The sequence below is a fragment of the Amblyomma mixtum genome, chromosome 4 (genome assembly GCF_055824585.1).
Source record: "Amblyomma mixtum isolate Tamu chromosome 4, ASM5582458v1, whole genome shotgun sequence".
In the NCBI taxonomy this organism is placed as follows: Eukaryota; Metazoa; Arthropoda; class Arachnida; order Ixodida; family Ixodidae; genus Amblyomma; species Amblyomma mixtum.
The window spans coordinates 84984715-85003031 of NC_143015.1; the positions used below are offsets into that span (position 1 = coordinate 84984715).

Genomic DNA, 18317 nt, shown 5'->3' on the forward strand with positions numbered 1-18317 from the left:
TCAGGCACTGCCGATCGCCTATGTGAGTGTCCAAGTGCAGAACCATGGCGGCCTTGCTCCACATGTCAGGCACTGCCGCTCACCAATGTGTGTTCTCAAATGCAGAACCATGGTGGCCTTGCTCCACATGTCAGGCACTGCCGCTCACCAATGTGTGTTCCCAAATGGAGAGCCATGGCGGCCTTGCTTCAGATATCAGGCACTGCCGCTCACCAATGTGTGTTCCCAAATGGAGAGCCATGTCAGGCACAGCCGCTCGCCTATCTGAGTGCCCCAGTCCAGAGCTGTAGTGGACTTGCTCAGCATGTCAGGCACAGTGGCTCGCCGATGGGAGTGCACAAGTACAAAGCAATGATGGCCTTGCTCCACATATCATGGCACAGCCGCTCACCTATGTGGGTGTCCAGGTGCAGAACCATTGTGGCCTTGCTCGTACACCTCGTGGATTGCGAGGGTGGCGGCAAGTTGGAAATCGACTCGGCAATCCCAAGCATTCGCGGATGGTCTGATCCCCATGCGGTAGGACGCACTGGAGCCGCCTTTTGCGTTGGAACATGCGCAGTTGCTGCGTGAAGGAGAAATTGCTGCTATCACGACAAAAGTTTACGGGACGTGAATATGCAGAAAAATAATTACTTCGTAGCAGTTACGAAATCCAGTTGCCTGAATTCTGTTTATGGTTTGCAGATTAAGGGTTGAACGTTCTAAAGCGACTTAGACTATGAGGGATGCCGGAGTGAAGGGCTCCGGAAATTTCGACCACCTGGGACTCTTCAACGTGCACCGTCATTACACAGTACACGGGGCTCCAGAATTTCATCTCCATCGAAATTCGACCTCCGCGGCCGGGATCGAACCCGAGTCTTTGGGGTCAGCAGCCGAGTGCCATAACCACTGAGCCATCGCCGCAGTCTGCCTGAATTGTGTCAAGATATATAAATTATTAGGTAGACCTCCACTATGGCTCCTCTTTCTCTCTTTCCTGTTTCTCTCCCACCTTCCTTCCCTTACGGCAAACTTCAGGTTTCCACCGCGATGTGAGACAGGTTTTCTTTCCTCAATAAGCAAATATTGTTATTATATGACTGCACTTGGGTTCTCTAGCCACTGTTAACGATACTACACGCCACGGCCAGGAGGCTGAGCTACAATAAAACTTTTTCTGAGGACACGCGACTAGCGAACTTTTGATCGGGAGAGTATCCTACAGGTTCCCGTTCAGTCGTGGACACTCAAAGCCCGCCTACCGCTCGTGTGTACTATGTGTTGGTCTGCTGACGTCTATAAGCAGACATTAACTTTTTTCAACGTCAATTAAATTACGTGATGATTCGGATTTGTGCGTTTTGAGCAAGGAAATTGTTGTAAAGTTCCGGAGGTTTTTTAGGAGTCACTTGCCTCGCTCAGCGCAAATATTTCTTTGGGTAAAAAACGACCGCAAAGTTCTGGCGTCTTTTCCGGAGTGGATCCGTCACCTTAGCGGTGGACCAGGATGTTACGGCAAGTTAGCAGTAATTATTAATGCGAAAGCATTACTACAGGCTACGTCGGCAGCGAATGTGTCACCAAAACATGTCCGCAGTGATTGTGGTAAACTTAGAAACAGAAATCGTGAAAAATGTGGTTATAATCGAATGAGGATGATGTGAGGATGCGGCGCCAAAAATTTGATGACGATCGCATTATTTCTTAGTTAATTTTAGCCAAAAATCTGCAAAAGTGGGCGTGGCCAGGGAGAAAATGGCGCCAGATTTGAAACGTCAGAAGTGTAATACCACGTGAAGTACCACGCGACCGGAAGTGCGGGCGGAGCCAACACGCGGTGCCAGGCCACAAAGCAACCGCCTTATGGCTGTTTCACATGATGCGGCGCGCACGAAAAACTTCGGTCCAGTCGCAGTGTCGCAGCGGCGCCAGTCGCGACAGGCCTTTCACATGCTTGCGGCGCCTGCGATTTCTGTTGGTGCGGCACGAGCGGCACTGGCATAATTTACCAATAATAAACGTAGAACACGCTCAAGTTTTACTTTCTTTTATTGAATTAATGCATTTTTATTAAAATATCAAGTACTTTATGCAAAGAAGGCATTCTTAAGTTTTTGCTTTTTCACGCAACTACGATGAGCAGCTCGTTAAATAATGCACGTGACATGTTGAGAAATCAACTCTGACGCAGTTTCGACGGCTTCCGCTACGTCGTTTCCTGTGATGTCACACCTCTGAATTCTATTGGCTGACGGCCGCTTCGTTCGCAACGATCGCTGCGACTGTGCGGCGTGCGACCAACTGGTTGGAAGCCCGCCGCAGCCGCTCCGCGACGGGAGCGGCGTGCCCTTCTGTCGCAGTGCGGCTGAAATCGCAGTGCGCTGTGGCGAGAATCGCATCATGTGAAACGGGCATTACAGGCACTCCACGCGTTAGTTGTCTCCTCCTACCTTCAGCGGTGAGTTTAAAAAAAAGGCGGGTGCCGGGACGTTTAATCCGATTTAAGTAAGGGAAATTGGCCACACAGGGCGATAAATCCAAGTTTCTAAGAATGCTCGGAGCGTGTAGATCGAGTTCCCGCGGTAAAAAAAAGACTAGTTCAGATTCCTCTTTACTGCACCTGTAACGATGCAGCGAAAATTGAAAAAAAGAAAGAGAGAGAGGTGCCATAGAGGAGGGCTCAGGAATAATTTCGACCACATGGGGTTCTTTAACGTGCACTGACACCGCACAGCGCACAGGCACCATTTTTGTTTATGGTTTATGGGTGTTTAACGTCCCAAATTGACTCCGGCTATGAGGGACGCTGTAGCGAAGATCTGCGGAAATTTCGACCACCTGTGGTTCATTAACGTGCACTGACATCGCACAGCACACGTGCCTCTGGAATTTCGCCTCCATCGAAATTCAACCACCACGGCCGGGATCGAACCCAGTTCTTTCGGGTCAGCAGCCGAGGGCCATAACCACTGTGCGATGTCAGTGCACGTTAAAGAACCCCAGGTGGTCGAAATTTCCGGAGCCCTCCACTACGGCGTCCCTCATAGCCTTAGTCGTTTTGGGACGTTAAACCCCCATAAACCAACCAACCAACCACTGAGCCACAGCGCAGTTTCGCCTCCATCGAAACGCAGCCCCGGCGTCCGGGATCAGACCCGGGTACTCCGGTTTAGTAGCCACCTGGCGGGCCCAATGCAACGCGCTTTTTAAGGAGGAAACCTTTCATACCTGATACTGTGGTTATCAGCCGTATCGGCAGATTTGTCCGCGTTTAGGCGTCAAAAAGGAAACTGCTTCGAGGTTGGGAATCGAACCAGGGCCTTTCGCATTTGAAGCGGAGACGCTACCACGCCGCCACGAATGCTCAAGGTTTGAGCTTGAATAAAGGCACACCTAGTGAATGCATGGGTTTCGTAAATAAAATAAAAGGAATAAAATATAAACATAAGAAATGAAAAATAAAAAAACAATAAAAATAAGAAAGAGACAAAAATAAAAAAATAATAAAGTAAACTATGGGAAAATATCAAATACAATAACAAAGGAAACAGAAATAAAAAATAAATTAAAAATAAAATAAACTATGAAAAATAAAAAAAATAATACAGTGCGTCAGGAAAGGCTTTCGCCTTGCAGCACTTTAGAGAGCCAAAGCGACCCCTGAATTTTTTTTACGGCCTGGAGTTCCTGATCAAACGGAGATGAACGGAGCTCGGGCGCGCAGTGAACAAAACCTTGAAGAGCAACGACCATGACCAACAGCTATGGGCCGTCCAGCAGGTCCTCAGGGCGCTCGAAAGGCAGGGACCCAGCGAGCCGGCAACGGCGAGCGGAGACCCGCGCCGAGTAACGGCAGCCTCGTAGACGACGTAGGCCCTCGTCGGGGCGCGCGAGCGCCCAACTGCAGGCACAAATAAAGTTTACTCCAATCCAATTGAACGACCAGCTCAGGCTACGCACGCGGGTTTCGACTTTGGCTAGGGCAACCCTGCGTCTTTCCGTCGTGTATGATTGAAATGGCATTTTTGTGCAATACGCTATAAATAGTATGTATTTTTCATGTCTTCTCTGTACATGTTATAAACAGTTAATGCTCCGCAAATTGGACCGAACATTCAAGTAAACGCAACGTGCACATTAATGAGTCGAACACTGCGTTCAGCTCCCGTTTCAGTTCAATGAAAGCTGCTCTCACCGTTGTTCACAGAAGGATTAACTTTAGGCCGAATTTCACTGAAGGCGAAAATTTCCGGAGCCCTTCTCTACGGCGTCTCTCATAGCCTGAGTCGCTTTGGGAGGTTAAAACCCCATAAACTATAAAGGTTTACTTCGTGTGGAGTGACTGCACAATCTGCCCCCCCCCCCCCCCCCCCATGGAACCGGTGCGGATGCTTTCGAACCTTGCTGCCTTGAGCTAGATCAACGCTAGGCGACCGCCATGGACCAACGCGTTCACTGCGATTGCAGACGGTTGAGGGAAGTAAGCGGTGGTTTACCTCCACAGGGGCAAGTCCGAGTCGAACCTGTCAGCAGTCTGCCTGTGCCTGGTTGCAGTCTGCGCCAGGGAAGGACGCCTGACAACCAGGAGCGAGACGGCGGTTCCATGTCTCCTCTTGGAGCACCAGGGTCGTTCCACGACTGCGGTGGCAATGAAGGCAGCCTGCAGAGAGACTGGTGTGGCGGGCGAACGACTTAGAAAGCTGAAAAGCGTAGCTTTTTGGGCTTGTTGGTGCATGAACATAACGAGAAAGCTAGAAAGCGAGAAAGCTGCACCGAGGCCCCCTACGAACAGTGGTATGAGGGCGACACGAGAGAAGAGATGGGGGGAGGTGAGCAGCACGTGATCGACATGACGTAATTCACGAGTCTTACTAAAAAAGAAATTTAGCTGCGTGCGGGTGGAGGTGGTGGTGGTGGTGTGACACTTTTTATTAACAGCCTTTATGTTAGGCGTTCAATAGGTAGACGACGAAATAAAAAAGTTTGCTATAGGGAGGTTTTAGGTCCTAAAACGACTCAGGCTCCAAAAATTCAGGGCGCACTTTGACTGTCTAAAGCATCGTTTTTTATAAACGGTGGTCTAAAGTGCGTAGAGGCGAAAGCGTTTTCCGCACCACTTTGCCTATGTGACACAGGTGACCTCACCACTGGATGACGTCACACATAATTGATGACGAAGTAATGACGAATTACTAATCAATGCCTAATTAATGATTAATGACTAAGTGCTAGTTGAGGGCTAATTAATGACGCTTAAGCTTCGCCTTTAGGAGTGGAACGCGACAGCGTGTTGTAGCGCTGCCAGGGAGTCCACGGAACGCCACGCCCGTTCGGCGCGATGCCTTGCCCTTTGAACGCAAAGCTTTTTGAGGAAAGGAAATGGCGCAGTAATTTTCTGTCATCTCGGTGGACACCTGAACCGCACCGTACAGGAAGGGAGAAGGTGGGAGTGAAAGAAGAAACAGAAAGAGGGGCCGTAATGAAGAAAATGAGAATTGTATTTGAGGAAAGGAAATTACGCAGTAACTGTCTCACATATCACGGTGGACACCCGTCAAACGCTTGATCGATATGACGTAATTCAAGAAGTAAAGAAGAAACAGTGGAATGCGACAGCGTTTTGCAGCGCTGCTAGGGAGTCTACGGAACGGCATCGCCGGTCCGGCGCGACGCCTTGCTTGTTGGACCAATCGAAAGTCGTTTTTTTCAGGCAAGGAAATGACACAGTTACAGACGCGCTTATTTTGGTGGACACCCGAACCGCCCATGATGCAATTTTTTAGAGCGCAGCTCTCTGGCGCCCGTTTATACGTTTCGCGGCATCGCCATCGCCGTCGGCCTTGTCCGTTGTAACCAGCAGTGGACGCCTTAGTCGCCCCTTTCTTCACCTTCCCTTTCCCCTGTGTGGAGTGGCAGGCCAGGACCATGCATGTTACCACCGGCCGACCTCTACACCTTTTCCTCTGATTAAAATTTCTCTCACCGCCGTTCTCTCGTGTAGCGTTCGAGCCGTCGTTGATTGGTTGCCTCGATGCAGCGTACCGAGCCGTTCCTCCGGTCCACCAGTACCGCTGACCGCTGCCATGTTGGCCGTTGCGCCTTGATTGCCACCGCAGTAGTGCCACGTCTCGAGTGCTGCAAGAAGGCAGGAGACATGGACCCGGAGACCGCAGTCTCACTCCTGGTTGTCAGGCGTCCTTCTCTGGCAGAGACTGAATCCAGCCACAGGCAGACTGCTAGAAGCTTCGACTCTGTCTTGCTCCGGTGGAGGTAAGCCCCGACTTTCTTACGACAACCGCAGGCAGTTCTGCTGGACGCGAAGGCGCTTCCTGGTCTCCCGGCGTATGGTAGCTTCAGGCGATTATGTCCCAGAGGCGTGGTGCCAGTTCCATCGGGAGCGCCGATAGTGTGCAGTCACTCCGCACGAAGTGCAGGTCGCAGTTCTCTAAACGACGACGAGAACAGGTTCCATTGTTCAGAAAGAGGCGCTGAACAAAGCGCAGACACAGTGACAATCACGCTCCATTTCCATGTACGTTCAGCCTTATTAGCATACGATTACTGTGTGCATGGCATAATAGCGTACCATTACTGTGTGCATGACATAAAAGCAGAAGGAAGAAAACTGTTCATATATGTGTACAGCAACAGCGACGAAGCTGTGCGCCGGTCCAGATAAGCAGCTCGCGTTCGTAGCCCGAGCTGTTCACCTACGATGTTCTGTTCAGGGCCTATGTACGCTTCCCATTAGCGCAGTTTGATCACACAGCTGCGAAAGCACACGATGAAGCGGTTTGTGTAGATAACTGAGTAGTAGTGGTAGACGATAAGCACCCAATAAGCCGCCGCGGTGGCTCAGTGGTTACGGCGCTCGGCTGCTGGCCCGAGAGACGCGGATACGATATCGGCTGTGGCGGTTAAATTTCGATGAAGGCGAAATTCTAGAGGCCCGTGTAATGTGCGATGTCAGTGCACGTTAAAGAACCACAGGGTGTCGAAATTTCCGGAGCCCTTCACTACGGCGTCTCTCATAGCCCGAATTGCTTTGGGGCGTTAAACCCAAATAAACCAAAAATAAGCGCACAAACCCTCCGAATAGAAAGTGTTGGCCCACCTCCATTCGCTGGGCTCGAGCAGCGTCCGCAACCGGCGTTGCTTCGTCGTGGTTCCACCCCTAACGATGGTGGCGACGACGTTGCTGCGATGTAGCTGACTCTCTTCCTTTTTATGCATCGTCATTCCTCGGCTTTTACAAATTTATTTTGATGTCATCCGTGATTGATCGAGGTTTGGTTGGTTGGTCTATTGGGGTTTAACGTCCCAAAGGAACTCAGGCTATGAGGGACGCCGTAGTGAAGGGCTGCGGAAATTTCGACCATCTGGGGTTCTTTAACGTGCATTGACGTCGCACAGTACGCGGGCCTCTAGAATTTCACCTTCTTTTCTTATTTATGCATCGTCATTCCTCGGCTTTTACAAATTTATTTTGATGTAATCCGTGATTTACAGAGGGAAATCACGACACGCACTTGGCAGGGTTCCTAAAGGTTATAACATTGACGACTGGATGTCAGCGTAGCGCTCGGAACATGCAGCGCTTGCTCATTGCTTCATTTGACATGATCACGGCACTCCCAACGCTAAGTAAGCATTTGACGTGGCCCGCCGCGTTGGCCCACTGGTTATGAAGCTCGGCTGCTGACCTAAAAGACGCAGGTTCGATTCCGGCCGCGGCGGCTGGAATTTCGATGGAGGCCTTGAGGCCCGTGTGCTGTGCGATGTAAGTGCACGTAAAAGAACCCCAGGTGGTCGAAATTTCCGGAGCCCTTCACTACGGCGTCCCTCATAGCCTGAATTGCTTTGGCACGTTAAACCCCATAAACTAAACCAAACTATTTGATGATATGGGGTTTAACGTCACAAAGCGACTCAAGCTATGAGAGACGCTGTAGTGAAGGGCTCCAGAAATTTCGGCCACCTGGGGTTCTTTAACGTGCACTGACATCGCACAGTACCCGGGCCTCTAGAATTTCTCCTCCAAAATTCTAGCCGCCGCGGCCGGGATCGAACCCGCGTCTTTTGGGTCAGCAGCCAAGCACCATAACCACTGAGCCACCGCGGCGGCGTCAAACTATTTGGTTGGTTTATGGGGTTTAACGTCCCAAAGCGACTAAGGCTATGAGAGACGCCGTAGTGGAGGGCTCCGGAAATTTCGACCACCTGGGGTTCTTTAACGTGCACTGACATCGTACAGTACAGGGGCCTCTAGAATTTCTCCTCCAAAGAAATTCCAGCCGCCGCGGCCGGGATCGATCCCGCGTCTTTTGGGTCAGCAGCCGAGCACCATAGCCACTGAGCCACCGCGGCGGCTCAAACTATTTGATGAGGGAAAAGGAACAGTGCGCCAAACATCTACTGCCTTAGCTCAGACCGGTGGTGAGTGGGTTGAGCGGCGACGGTGTGAATTCAGTCCTATGGCGTACTGACCCACCGACCCCATTTCTTCCCTGTGCAGCAACTCCGCATGTCTCAGCTCAGAATGCGGCTCCAGTACATACCGGGACCTGGGGAGCGGACCATCCACGGATGCTGGGGTTGCCGAGTCAACTTCAAACTTCGGACCAGGCTCGCAACCCACGCAGTATACGTGCATGATCGCACAGACGACCTCCCTCCGTTACGCCCCGGTGTGTCGCACGTGCCTGCAACACTGCAAGGGCCAGAGAAGAGTGGCTCTGCACCTGGGCACGCATATTGGTGAGCGGCAGTGAGTGGAGTGCGATCCAGAGGTCCCCAGTCTACGCTCGGCCACCGCCCTTGAAGAATTTCACGGGAGCGCCGGTCGCATCATGAGCGGCATCCGAGCGCACAAGAGCGACTGGGACGAACACCTACGACTGGAGCACGGGCGCCAGCGTCAACTAAAGCGTCCTCATTACGTCAGCGCGCCAATATGTTCGGTACCGCGCCAAAATTCGCCTGAATGTTTTCGATAGTAGCGAAATGGGTGATTTTAATAAAAATATTGATATCTGTGGATGTTGCAGCCTGAATATTTTAGAGCGGTAGCTGTTTGTGAGAAGCGTTGGGGAAACACAGCGTCTGATCCCAAGCCTTCAAATCTCGGCACTGTCAACGCGCCGCGGCAGCTAATTGGTTTGGCGCTGGGCTGCTGAGCCGGACTACCCTAGTTGGAACCCGCCAGTGTTTCAGTGGACGCGAACGAAAAACACGCTCATGTACTGTGCGAAGTGAGTCCAGGTTAGATCCCAAGGTGGGGAGAAAAAAAAAATCAGGGGGGCACTTTGTTGACCTAAAGTGCGCCAAGGCGAAAGCCTTAAGCTGCTTGTGTCACTGATGTGTGGTTAAGATGTTATGCTTCGCCTCTAAGAGTGGAACGCGACAGCGTCTTGCAACGCTGCCAGGGAGCCCACAGAACGCCGTCGCCCGTTCGGCTCTACGCCTTGTTGGACGGTAAATTGGTTTTTGAGGGAAGGAAATGTATCTCTGTCGCAAATCTCGGTCGGTGGACACCTGAACCTCGCCATATGGTTAGGGAGGAGGATGGGAGTGAACGAAGACACCGTATTAGCTAGACGCGCCTTTGTTCATTCCAAACCATCCAGCTGGCGGCCGCCGCGGTGGCTCAGTGGTTATTGTGCTCGGCTGCTGACCCGAGAGACGCGGGTTCGATCCCGGCCGCGGCGGTTGAATTTCTTCCCCATAAACCAAACCAAACCATCCAGCTGGCAAGGCGGAGTGCTTAGCGTGCTCGTCTCGCACTCCGGAGACCCTGGTTAGATTCCCCAACTCAACCAATTTCCTACTCTGTTTTATTTATTTACGTGGTCTGACTAGAAAGGTTAATTAGGCTAATTGGTCCTTACCATTGTTTTAATGACATCCATCATGTCCTGTCACTCACCTGTCACGTGATGGCTCTCTAGAATGTTCGACCCAATGTCTATGAAACGTCTAGAAACGTCTAACCTTTAATAATGGTTAAAGATAGTTAAGCATGACTTGCACATTTCGTGATACTAGTTAACGTATGGTTAGTGAGAGTTAACGTGACCTTAACTAGTACTCTAATTAGTGTTAGTTAAGGTACAGGCGCCGTGCACAGTCCCATATGCCACTTCTTTACTACTAATCACCAATTAGTTATTGTCATTAAGTACAATGATAAATCATGAAATTCCTTTGTATCATGTTCCGATGTCGTTCGATTGCACCCGATTAAGTATCGATTGGCTATTGATTGGCATATGCCCATAAGGCATTCATCCCAAACGCGGACACATTTGCTAACACGTCTTGGTCACGACAGTATGAACCATTAAAGGCTTTCGCCTTTAATGGCGAAAGGGCCCGGGATTTTTTTAAGGGCCCGGGTTAGTTTTTATTGTTCTGTACTTGCAAGGGGGCAGTAAGGTATGTAGTACAGGACTGTAGTACAGATGACTGCCGGGAATTCCCATGGGAACAGAGATCCACGGCGTCTCTCATAGCCTTAGTCGCTTTGGGACGTTAAACCCCATGAACCAAACCAAACCGAAAGGTCACTGGTCGTGGGCAACATGCTGTGAGGGCGGCATCTAAGGCCGATAGGGTTGGGAAGGGGTAGGCCTCTTTCGTGGTAGGCACGCTGAGCTGTCTGCGAGTCTCCGTAGACAGCGTATGCGGGGCGGGGGTAGGGCGACAAAGTGTGTGATGGCAGCGGCGATCCCGTGTATTTCTAGGGCGAGAGTGGAGGGTGGGGAGGAGTATGGACGTCCCAGTGTTGCTTTATATAGTGTATTGAGGGCCCGCGTTAGTTTGTCTTGTTGTGTACTTGTAAGGGGGGAGTAAGGTATGTAGTACAGGAATTTGTTCAGAGCCTGCGCTTGAGCAAGGCGGCTGGCATGTGTTGTGGTGAGGCCGGTATGTCTTAAAACTACGCGGCGGAGTAGGTGTGTGATTGAGTGCTATAAGCGTATGGACTGATTGATGGCAGAAATGAAAGTTTTGGAGTTGAGTGGCATACCCAGGATGGGACAAGAGTCGACGCGGGGGATGCACTGTCCGGCGAGGGAGATGGAATTCATCGTCCGTTGATATTTACTGCGTGTTATGAGTAGAAGTTCTGATTTCTCCGGAGCGGGTTGCAGGCCCGCTTGGGAAAGGTGTGAGGAAATGATGTTAAATGCCTGTTGGAGTGTGGTATGGACCTCTCCCGGTGAGCCAGTGGTGACCAACAAGGTGAGATCGTCTGCGATGGGAGGACAGGCTAAAGATTTCCAGCTGCTGGAATTTATTCCAGAGCCCTCCGATACGGCTCCTCTTTCTCCCTTTCTTCATTCACTCACACCTTCCTCCCTCCGCTTACTGAGCGGTTCGGGTGTCTACCGAGAAATGAATCGCAGCGCCATTTTTTCTCCAAAAAACAACTTCCACCTCAACCATGCCCTGAGGTAAGGGAGGAAGGCAGTGAAAGGAGAGATAAAGGTGCCATAGTGGGTGAGTCCGGAATAACTGCGACCACGAGGTTACGTACTACGAACGGCGAGTTTAACCCTATTCCTAAATTCACAGGGATAGGCAACCCGAGATTCACATATGGGGATGTGAGGTCAAGCCTCCGCCGGGTAAGCCTTAGTATTCTCCTGCCAGGTCCTTCCCAAGACAGCTCGAATCAAGTGGTGCTGAAGCAGGAGAAAACACGGGAGGCTGTTAACTGGGCCTTAGCGGTCACCCCTACATGGGGTTACACCGTGGAATAGTCGCCCACGATTTACAAACCTTTGGCAATAAACTCTTTCTCTGCGACCACATGGGGATCCTTAGAACGTGCCCAGACATCGCACAGCACACGGGCGCCTTCTGCTCAGCGCTTCTACTGAAATACGGCCGCCGCGGTAGGGTTCGAGCCCAGTTACTCCGGCTCAATAGCCGAGCGCACTAACCAGTCAGCCACCGCGGCGGCTTTAACATCCACTGACACTGCACAGCACACGATCGCGGCCGACGCGGGCGTGATAGAACCGGGGAGGAGCGTGGTCAGATGCAGTGTTGCGTCAAGACGTCGCACTAGCAGCCACCGCTCTAAAAGATGCAGGCTTCAACATAAACAGATACGAATGCTTTTAATAAATCCACGCCTTCCGTTGCGAGTCATTAGTTGCAGACGAATTTTGGCGTGAAATGCAAATTGTCGCAACTTCGCTTGCTTGCTTAGTCACCAGTGCGACAACGCCGGCGCTCCAGTTGACGCAGGAGAGCTTGCTCCTGACCGAGGTGCCAGTCACGGTCGCTCTTGCGCGCAAACAGCTTTCCGCAGAAGCCGTGCAGGAAGCATCCGCCAGTCCTGTGAAAGTGCTTGCGCGCGGTGGGAGTGGCTGCGCTGGGGAACGGAATCCCGCTCTTAATTCACAACCGCTCCCCGGTGTACGATCCAAGGAGAGAGCAACGATGGTCTTGCGCTTGGTGTTGCAGGCACATGCGACACACCGGGGCGTAGCGGATAGAGGGCGTCGTTGCCGCCATGCACGTATACAGGGTGGGTTGCCTGCCTGGTCGAAGTCGGAAGTTGACCCGGCAACCCCAGCACTCGTGGATGGTCCACAAGCGGCAGGACGTACTGGAGCCACCTTCTGCTTTGGGACATCTTCAGTTGCTGCACGGGGAAGAAATGGGGTCGGCGAGTCAGTGCGCCATAGATTTATGTTTGCATCGTGATCACTCAATCCCGCCTGCCGTCGCCGGCGTGTGTTAAGATATACTTGTCTTCTTCACTGCTCTTTTTCCTACATTAGATGGTGCGATGATAAAGCGCTGCATGTTCCCAGCACTAAGCTGACTCTTATCAGCCGTTAGTGGAAGAGCCCTTTAGTATCGAGCCATGTGATTAAAGCTATTAAGGCGGAAGCCTTTAATGCCTCATCGTTGTAAGCGGAAGTTGTCCACAGAAATCTCATGCTTTTCAATTGGTCGAAACGGTCGTGACGTCACAGTGCGCGAATTTCAAACGGAGCCAATTGTACTTTGGTTAGTAACCGTGCAACCAATTAAAGGGATCGTATAGTGATGCTCCAAGTAAGTGGGAATGAGTTCAGTTAACTGCTTAATTACCCAATTAGCCTAATTACCCCTTTTAGTCAGGCCAGATAAGTGAATAAAACCGAGTAGGAAACTGGCCGATTCGGGAATTGAACCCCGGTCTCCGGAGTGCGAGACGAGCATGCTAACCACTCCGCCATGCCAGCTCTGCGGTTTGGAATGAACAAAGCCGAGTCTACTGAATACGGTGTCTTCGTTAAAATTGGTACATTAGTTTTTGAGGAAAGGAAATGGCGCAGTATCTGTCTCACATACATCGGCGGACACCTGAACCATCTGTCCCACATACATCGGCGGACACCTGAACCGCGCCGTAAGGGAAGGGAGGAAGGTAGGAGCGAAAGAAGAGAGAAAGAGATGCCGTAGTGGAGGCCTCCGGAATAATTTCGACCACCTGGGGATCTAACGTGCACTCACATCGCACAGCACACGGGCGCCTCTTGCGTTTCGCCTCCATCGAAACACGGCCGCCGCGGTCGGGTTCGAACCCGGGTACTCCGGCTCGGTAGACGAGCGTCTTACCACTGAGCCACCGCGGCGGGTTGGTGTCTTCGTTCACTCCCATCTTCCTGCCTTCCTGTTACGGCGAGGTTCAGGTGTCCACCGAACCGAGGTATGCGGAAGAGATAAATTTCCTTTCCTCAAAAACCAATTTACCGACGAGCAAGGCGTAGAACCGAACGGGCGATGGCGTTCTATGGACTCCCTGGCAGCGTTGCAAGACGCTGTCGCGTTTCGTTCTTATAGGTGAAGCTTAACATCTTAACCACACATCAGTGACACAAGCAGCAACACCGCGCTTAAGGCTTACCGCACTTAAGGTCAACAAAGTGCCCCCCCCCCCCTGAATTTTTGAATGAGTCACATATTACTTCAAAATGACTTAACAAGAGTGAAGATGCATAAATGACGAAACGAGTCAGCTGCATACGTAGCAGCAACGGCGTCATGACCCTCGTTAGCGACGGAACGGCGACGAAGCAACGCCGGTGTGGACGCTGCTGGAGCACGGAGCGAGGCGGTCGGCCAAAAAAATTGCCAACGATTACGTAACTTCCTAATGCGAAATTTGGGTGCAGCTCATCAGCTGGTTCAGCTTTTCGATAGACTGAGGCAAAGAATTCGAGCAAGACATGTATGTACATTTACAGACAACTTATTACTCCTTCTTCAAGAAACACCCCACTAACAGTTCTCGATTGTCATGAAGGAAGCTTTGTGGTGGGAGATATGGATATATGGTCGACTTGCTGCACCAATGACTGGTTCTCGAAGAGGAGGTCTATGCAAGTATTTCGCGAGGTTGTCACAGCCGTGGGAGGCGTTACGAGCGAGAGGAACGGGATATTCTCCCGCATAAGTGGTAATAAATTCCTGTTTGTCTTCATACATACACTGAAGTCCCTACCCACCCTGTCAGGAGGCAGTTAATGGTTGATCACGAGAGTTCGCTCACCGATGTCAGCGCTGACGCATGCAGCCACATCTCTCATCACACCATACCTATAAGCGCGATTATATAAGCGCGATTAAGGCGTCCGCTGACCCAGGGAACCAGTTATGCGCACTTCCCTTCCTTAAAATGATCGGAGTGTAAAACGTTGCCAACGCCAATGAATACAATGAACGCCGGCGGCCTATGGCTTCAGCGCCGCGTTTCTGCACAAGATGCCAACGTATTCAGCGCACATCTGTCACTACCACCACGCAGCTTAAATCACGATTGAGGTGTCCACTGTTCTAAGAGGGCAGTTATGCGCCTTTCCTTTATTTTCCAAGATCCGGTTCCATTGTTTTCGCACCTTAAAGCGGGATGTCCACTGCCGGTTACAACGAACGACGGCAAAGCCGACGCCGCGAAGCGCAGAAACGGGTGCCAAAGAACTGCGCTCCAAAATTGCTGTTCAGAGGGGATCTACTACGCTTATCGTCTACGACCACACTTCAGCGCTGTGGATACAGGCCGCTTTGTCGTGTGGCTTCGCGTCTATAATCAAGCTGCGATACCGGGAAGTGCGGAACGATCCCGATCAGACCACGCATGACCAGCCCAGGCTGCGGGCGCGAGCTGGACCGATGCTCCGCTTCATCGTTGTTGTAGAATGCATACATGTGAAAATCCTTTACACGACAGCGTAAACAGCTAGTTCGGTCGAAAAGCCGTCGGTGTCGTACTAGTTGTAGCTGTGAGCACCGCGCGTCGGAAAAAAATCGTATCGTGCAACCGTTTGCCGCCGAATGTTTCTAAAGGTATCATATGACCCAGCGTCTTGTACAGCGTAAACTCACTAGTTACGTTAGAGCCTAGCTCACGGCTGGGTTTGAAACAGCGACCTATGATCGGGGGCTGCGTATCATGCACGTTTCGGATGTCCACCAAGACATGTGAGACTTAATTCTTTCCCTCAAAGCAATTTTGGATTTGTCCAACGGGCGAGGCGTCGCGCCGTTCCGTGGACTCCCATTACAGCGCTACAACACGAATTAGCGTTCCACTCAAACGCGTAGCTTAAGCGTGCTCCAAAACTTCCCTTTAAGGCGGAAGACATTAATGCCGCATCGTTGTAAGCAGGAGTTGTCACGCTTTTCAAGTGGTCGAAACGGTCGTGACGTCACAGTGCGCGAATTTCAAACGGGGCCAATTGTACTTTGGCTACTAACCATGCAACCATTTAAAGGGATCGTATAATGATGCTCCAGTAAAGTGGGAATTAATTTAGTTAATTGCTTAATCACCCAATGAGCCTAATTAAACTTTATAATCAGGCCAGATAAATAAATAAAACCGAGCAGGAAATTGGTCGAGTTCGGAAATCGAACCCCGGTCTCCGGAGAGCGCGACGAGCATGCCAACCACTCCGCCATGCCAGCTCGATGGTTTGGAATGAACAAAGGCGCGTCTAGTGAATACGGGGTCTTCGCTCACTCCCATCTTCCTCCCTTCCCGTTACGGCGAGGTTCAGGTGTCCACCGAGGTATGCGAGACAGATACATTTCCTTTGCTCAAAAACCAATTTACCGACGAGCAAGGCGTAGAACCGAACGGGCGATGGCGTTCTGTGGACTCTCTGGCAGCTTTGCGAGACGCTTTCGCGTTTCACTGTTAGAAGCGAGGCTTAACATCTTAACAACACATCAGTGACACAAGCAGCAACGCCGCGCTTAAGGCTTTCGCCTCTCCGCACTTTAGGTCAACAAAGCGCCAACCTCAATTGTTTTTCGGCTTGTCCATCGGGCAAGCGTCGCGCCCCGCCAAACGGGCGATGGCGTTCAGTGCACTCCCTTGCACCGCTGCAACACGCATTCGCGTTCCACTCTTAAACGCGAAGATTCAGCGTGCTCCAAAAGTTCCTCTTGCTTCTTGGTTAATGCTATGCACAAACCATGCTCAAAATGTCGATAAGCTAAATAGGCCCAGCATGCGTGGAAATGGGGCATACAGTATACTGTTTCTGCGCTTCGTTAGGCGCCTCTTTCTGAACAATGGAAGCTGCTCTCGTCGTAGTTCAGAGGATGCGACCTCAGCTTGGTGCGGAACGACTGCACGCTATCGGCGCTCCCGATAGAAATGGCACGGCTACATTCGACCATCGCCGCCCGAAGCACACGCACTCCGGGAGACCAGTAAGCACCTTCGCGTTCTGTAGAACTGCCGGCGGTTGTCTTAAGTGGGGTCTTACCTCCACACGGGACAAGTCAGAGTCGAAGCTGTCAGCAGTCTGCCTGTGCCGGGCTTCAGTCTCTGCCAGGGAAGGAGTACGGCTGGCAATCAGGAGCGAGGGGACGGTCTCCGGGCCCATGTCTCCGGCCTTCTTGCAGCACTCGGGACGTGGCATATCTGCGGTGGCAATCAAGGCGCAGCGGCCAACGTGGCAGTGGTGTGGGGTGGAGAAACGGCTAGGAACGCTGCATCGAGGCCACCAATCAACGATGGCTCGAACGCTACACGAGAGAACGGCGGCGAGGGTGAGCAACGCGTGACCGATATGACGTCACGAGCCATGCAAAGGAGGAGGAAATGCCACGTAAGAGGAGAGGATATAACTAAAAAAGAAAAAGAAAACAGTTTTAAAACGCCCGTAAAAAAAGAAAAAGAAAACAGTTTTAAAACGCCCGTAACAGTCGCTTTTGCTTAGAAAGGAGTATCTGTTCTCGCTTCGGCGAGCGCGGCTTCGGCCGCTTATCTGTTTTAGAGCGCAGCTCTTTGGCGTCCGTTCCTGAGTTTCGCGTCGTCGTCGGCGTCGGCGTCGGCGTCGGCCTCGTAACCAGCTCCGCCCCCAATGTCACGCTTTTCAATTGGTCGAAATGCTCGTGACGTCACAGTGCGCGAATTTCAAATGGGGCCAATTGTACTTTGGCTAGTAACCATGCAACCAATCAAAGGGATCGTATAGTGATGCTGCATCTAAGTTGGACTGAGTTTAGTTAATTGCTTAATTAATCAATTAGCCTAATTAATATAGAGGAGAATGAAGAGGTCCCAGAGCAGTGCTCTGGGACTGTACCAAAAACCTTCACGGTGCTAATTCCGGAACCCTCCCGCCGCGGTTGGCCGCTGCCTTGCGCAGCCCCAGCCTCGGGGACCAACTCTGGGCCGTCCAGCAGGCCCGCGAGGCGACGGCGAGGCAGCGCCTCGACGTCCCCACGTGGGAGACCTAAGGCCCCGTCGGCGAAAGCTCTGCAGGACTATGAATAAAGTTGTTACCAACCCAAATGAAGAGGTCAGAAGAAAAGAAAAGAAAGACGCGCGCCGCAGCGACAACAGCGTCCGCGGAGGGAGACGCTGCTGAAAAAAAAAACATAAGTACGAAGCCGAGTTCCCTCCACCACCACGCACTTCCCCACTCAGTAAGACGTTGCTCGTTTCATATACGTTGTGTCGAACATCCTAGACAGTTCCAACAATTGACAGGTTAATGACAGAACACGATGGATAGAAATGCAAGAATATAAATATGAAAAGCCTAATTAACCTTTCTAGTTAGACAGCATAAATCAATAAAACCGAGAACGAAATTGGTCGAGTTGGGGAATCGAACCAGGGTCTCCGGAGTGCGATACGAGCACGATAGCCACTCCGTAATGCCAGCTGAATGGTTTGGAATGAACAAAGGCGCGTCTAGCTAATACGGCGTCTTCGTTCACTCCCATCTTCCCCCTTTCCCTTACGGCGAGGTGCAGGTGTCCACCCAGATATGCGAGAGAGATACATTTCCTTTCCTCAAAAAATAAAT

At 51.4% G+C, this 18317-nt stretch overlaps 2 protein-coding genes across 2 annotated transcripts in view; both read right to left on the reverse strand.

Moving 5' to 3' along the window:
- The window catches only part of LOC149347268 (transmembrane channel-like protein 6), a 93874-nt gene extending 87773 nt beyond the window's left edge, over positions 1 to 6101 (reverse strand). The window contains exons 1-3 of the mRNA XM_089586963.1: positions 5969 to 6101; positions 4482 to 4656; positions 392 to 565 (exon numbers count right to left, since the gene is read on the reverse strand). Of these exons, the coding sequence (XP_089443089.1) occupies positions 392 to 565; positions 4482 to 4656; positions 5969 to 6070 (451 nt within the window). The 5' untranslated portion in view covers positions 6071 to 6101. The remainder of the gene's footprint in view (positions 1 to 391; positions 566 to 4481; positions 4657 to 5968) is intronic.
- A 5992-nt stretch (positions 6102 to 12093) lies between these two features.
- On the reverse strand, positions 12094 to 17776 carry LOC149347270 (uncharacterized). The gene is made up of 2 exons (XM_089586968.1): positions 16764 to 17776; positions 12094 to 12640 (listed from the first exon to the last, which is right to left on the reverse strand). The coding sequence occupies exons 1-2, from the start codon at positions 16917 to 16919 to the stop codon at positions 12389 to 12391; spliced, it is 408 nt and encodes a 135-aa protein (XP_089443094.1). The 5' UTR covers positions 16920 to 17776; the 3' UTR covers positions 12094 to 12388.
- Between the last annotated feature and the right edge of the window lie 541 nt (positions 17777 to 18317).

Bases quoted from the DNA above. Each gene is read 5' to 3' on its own strand.
- LOC149347270 (XM_089586968.1), bottom strand. From the start codon at position 16,919: ATGCCACGTCCCGAGTGCTGCAAGAAGGCCGGAGACATGGGCCCGGAG. The intron at 12,641-16,763 runs GTAAGACCCCAC...TTCCCCGTGCAG, and splicing joins CTGACTTGTCCCGTGTGGAG to CAACTGAAGATGTCCCAAAG.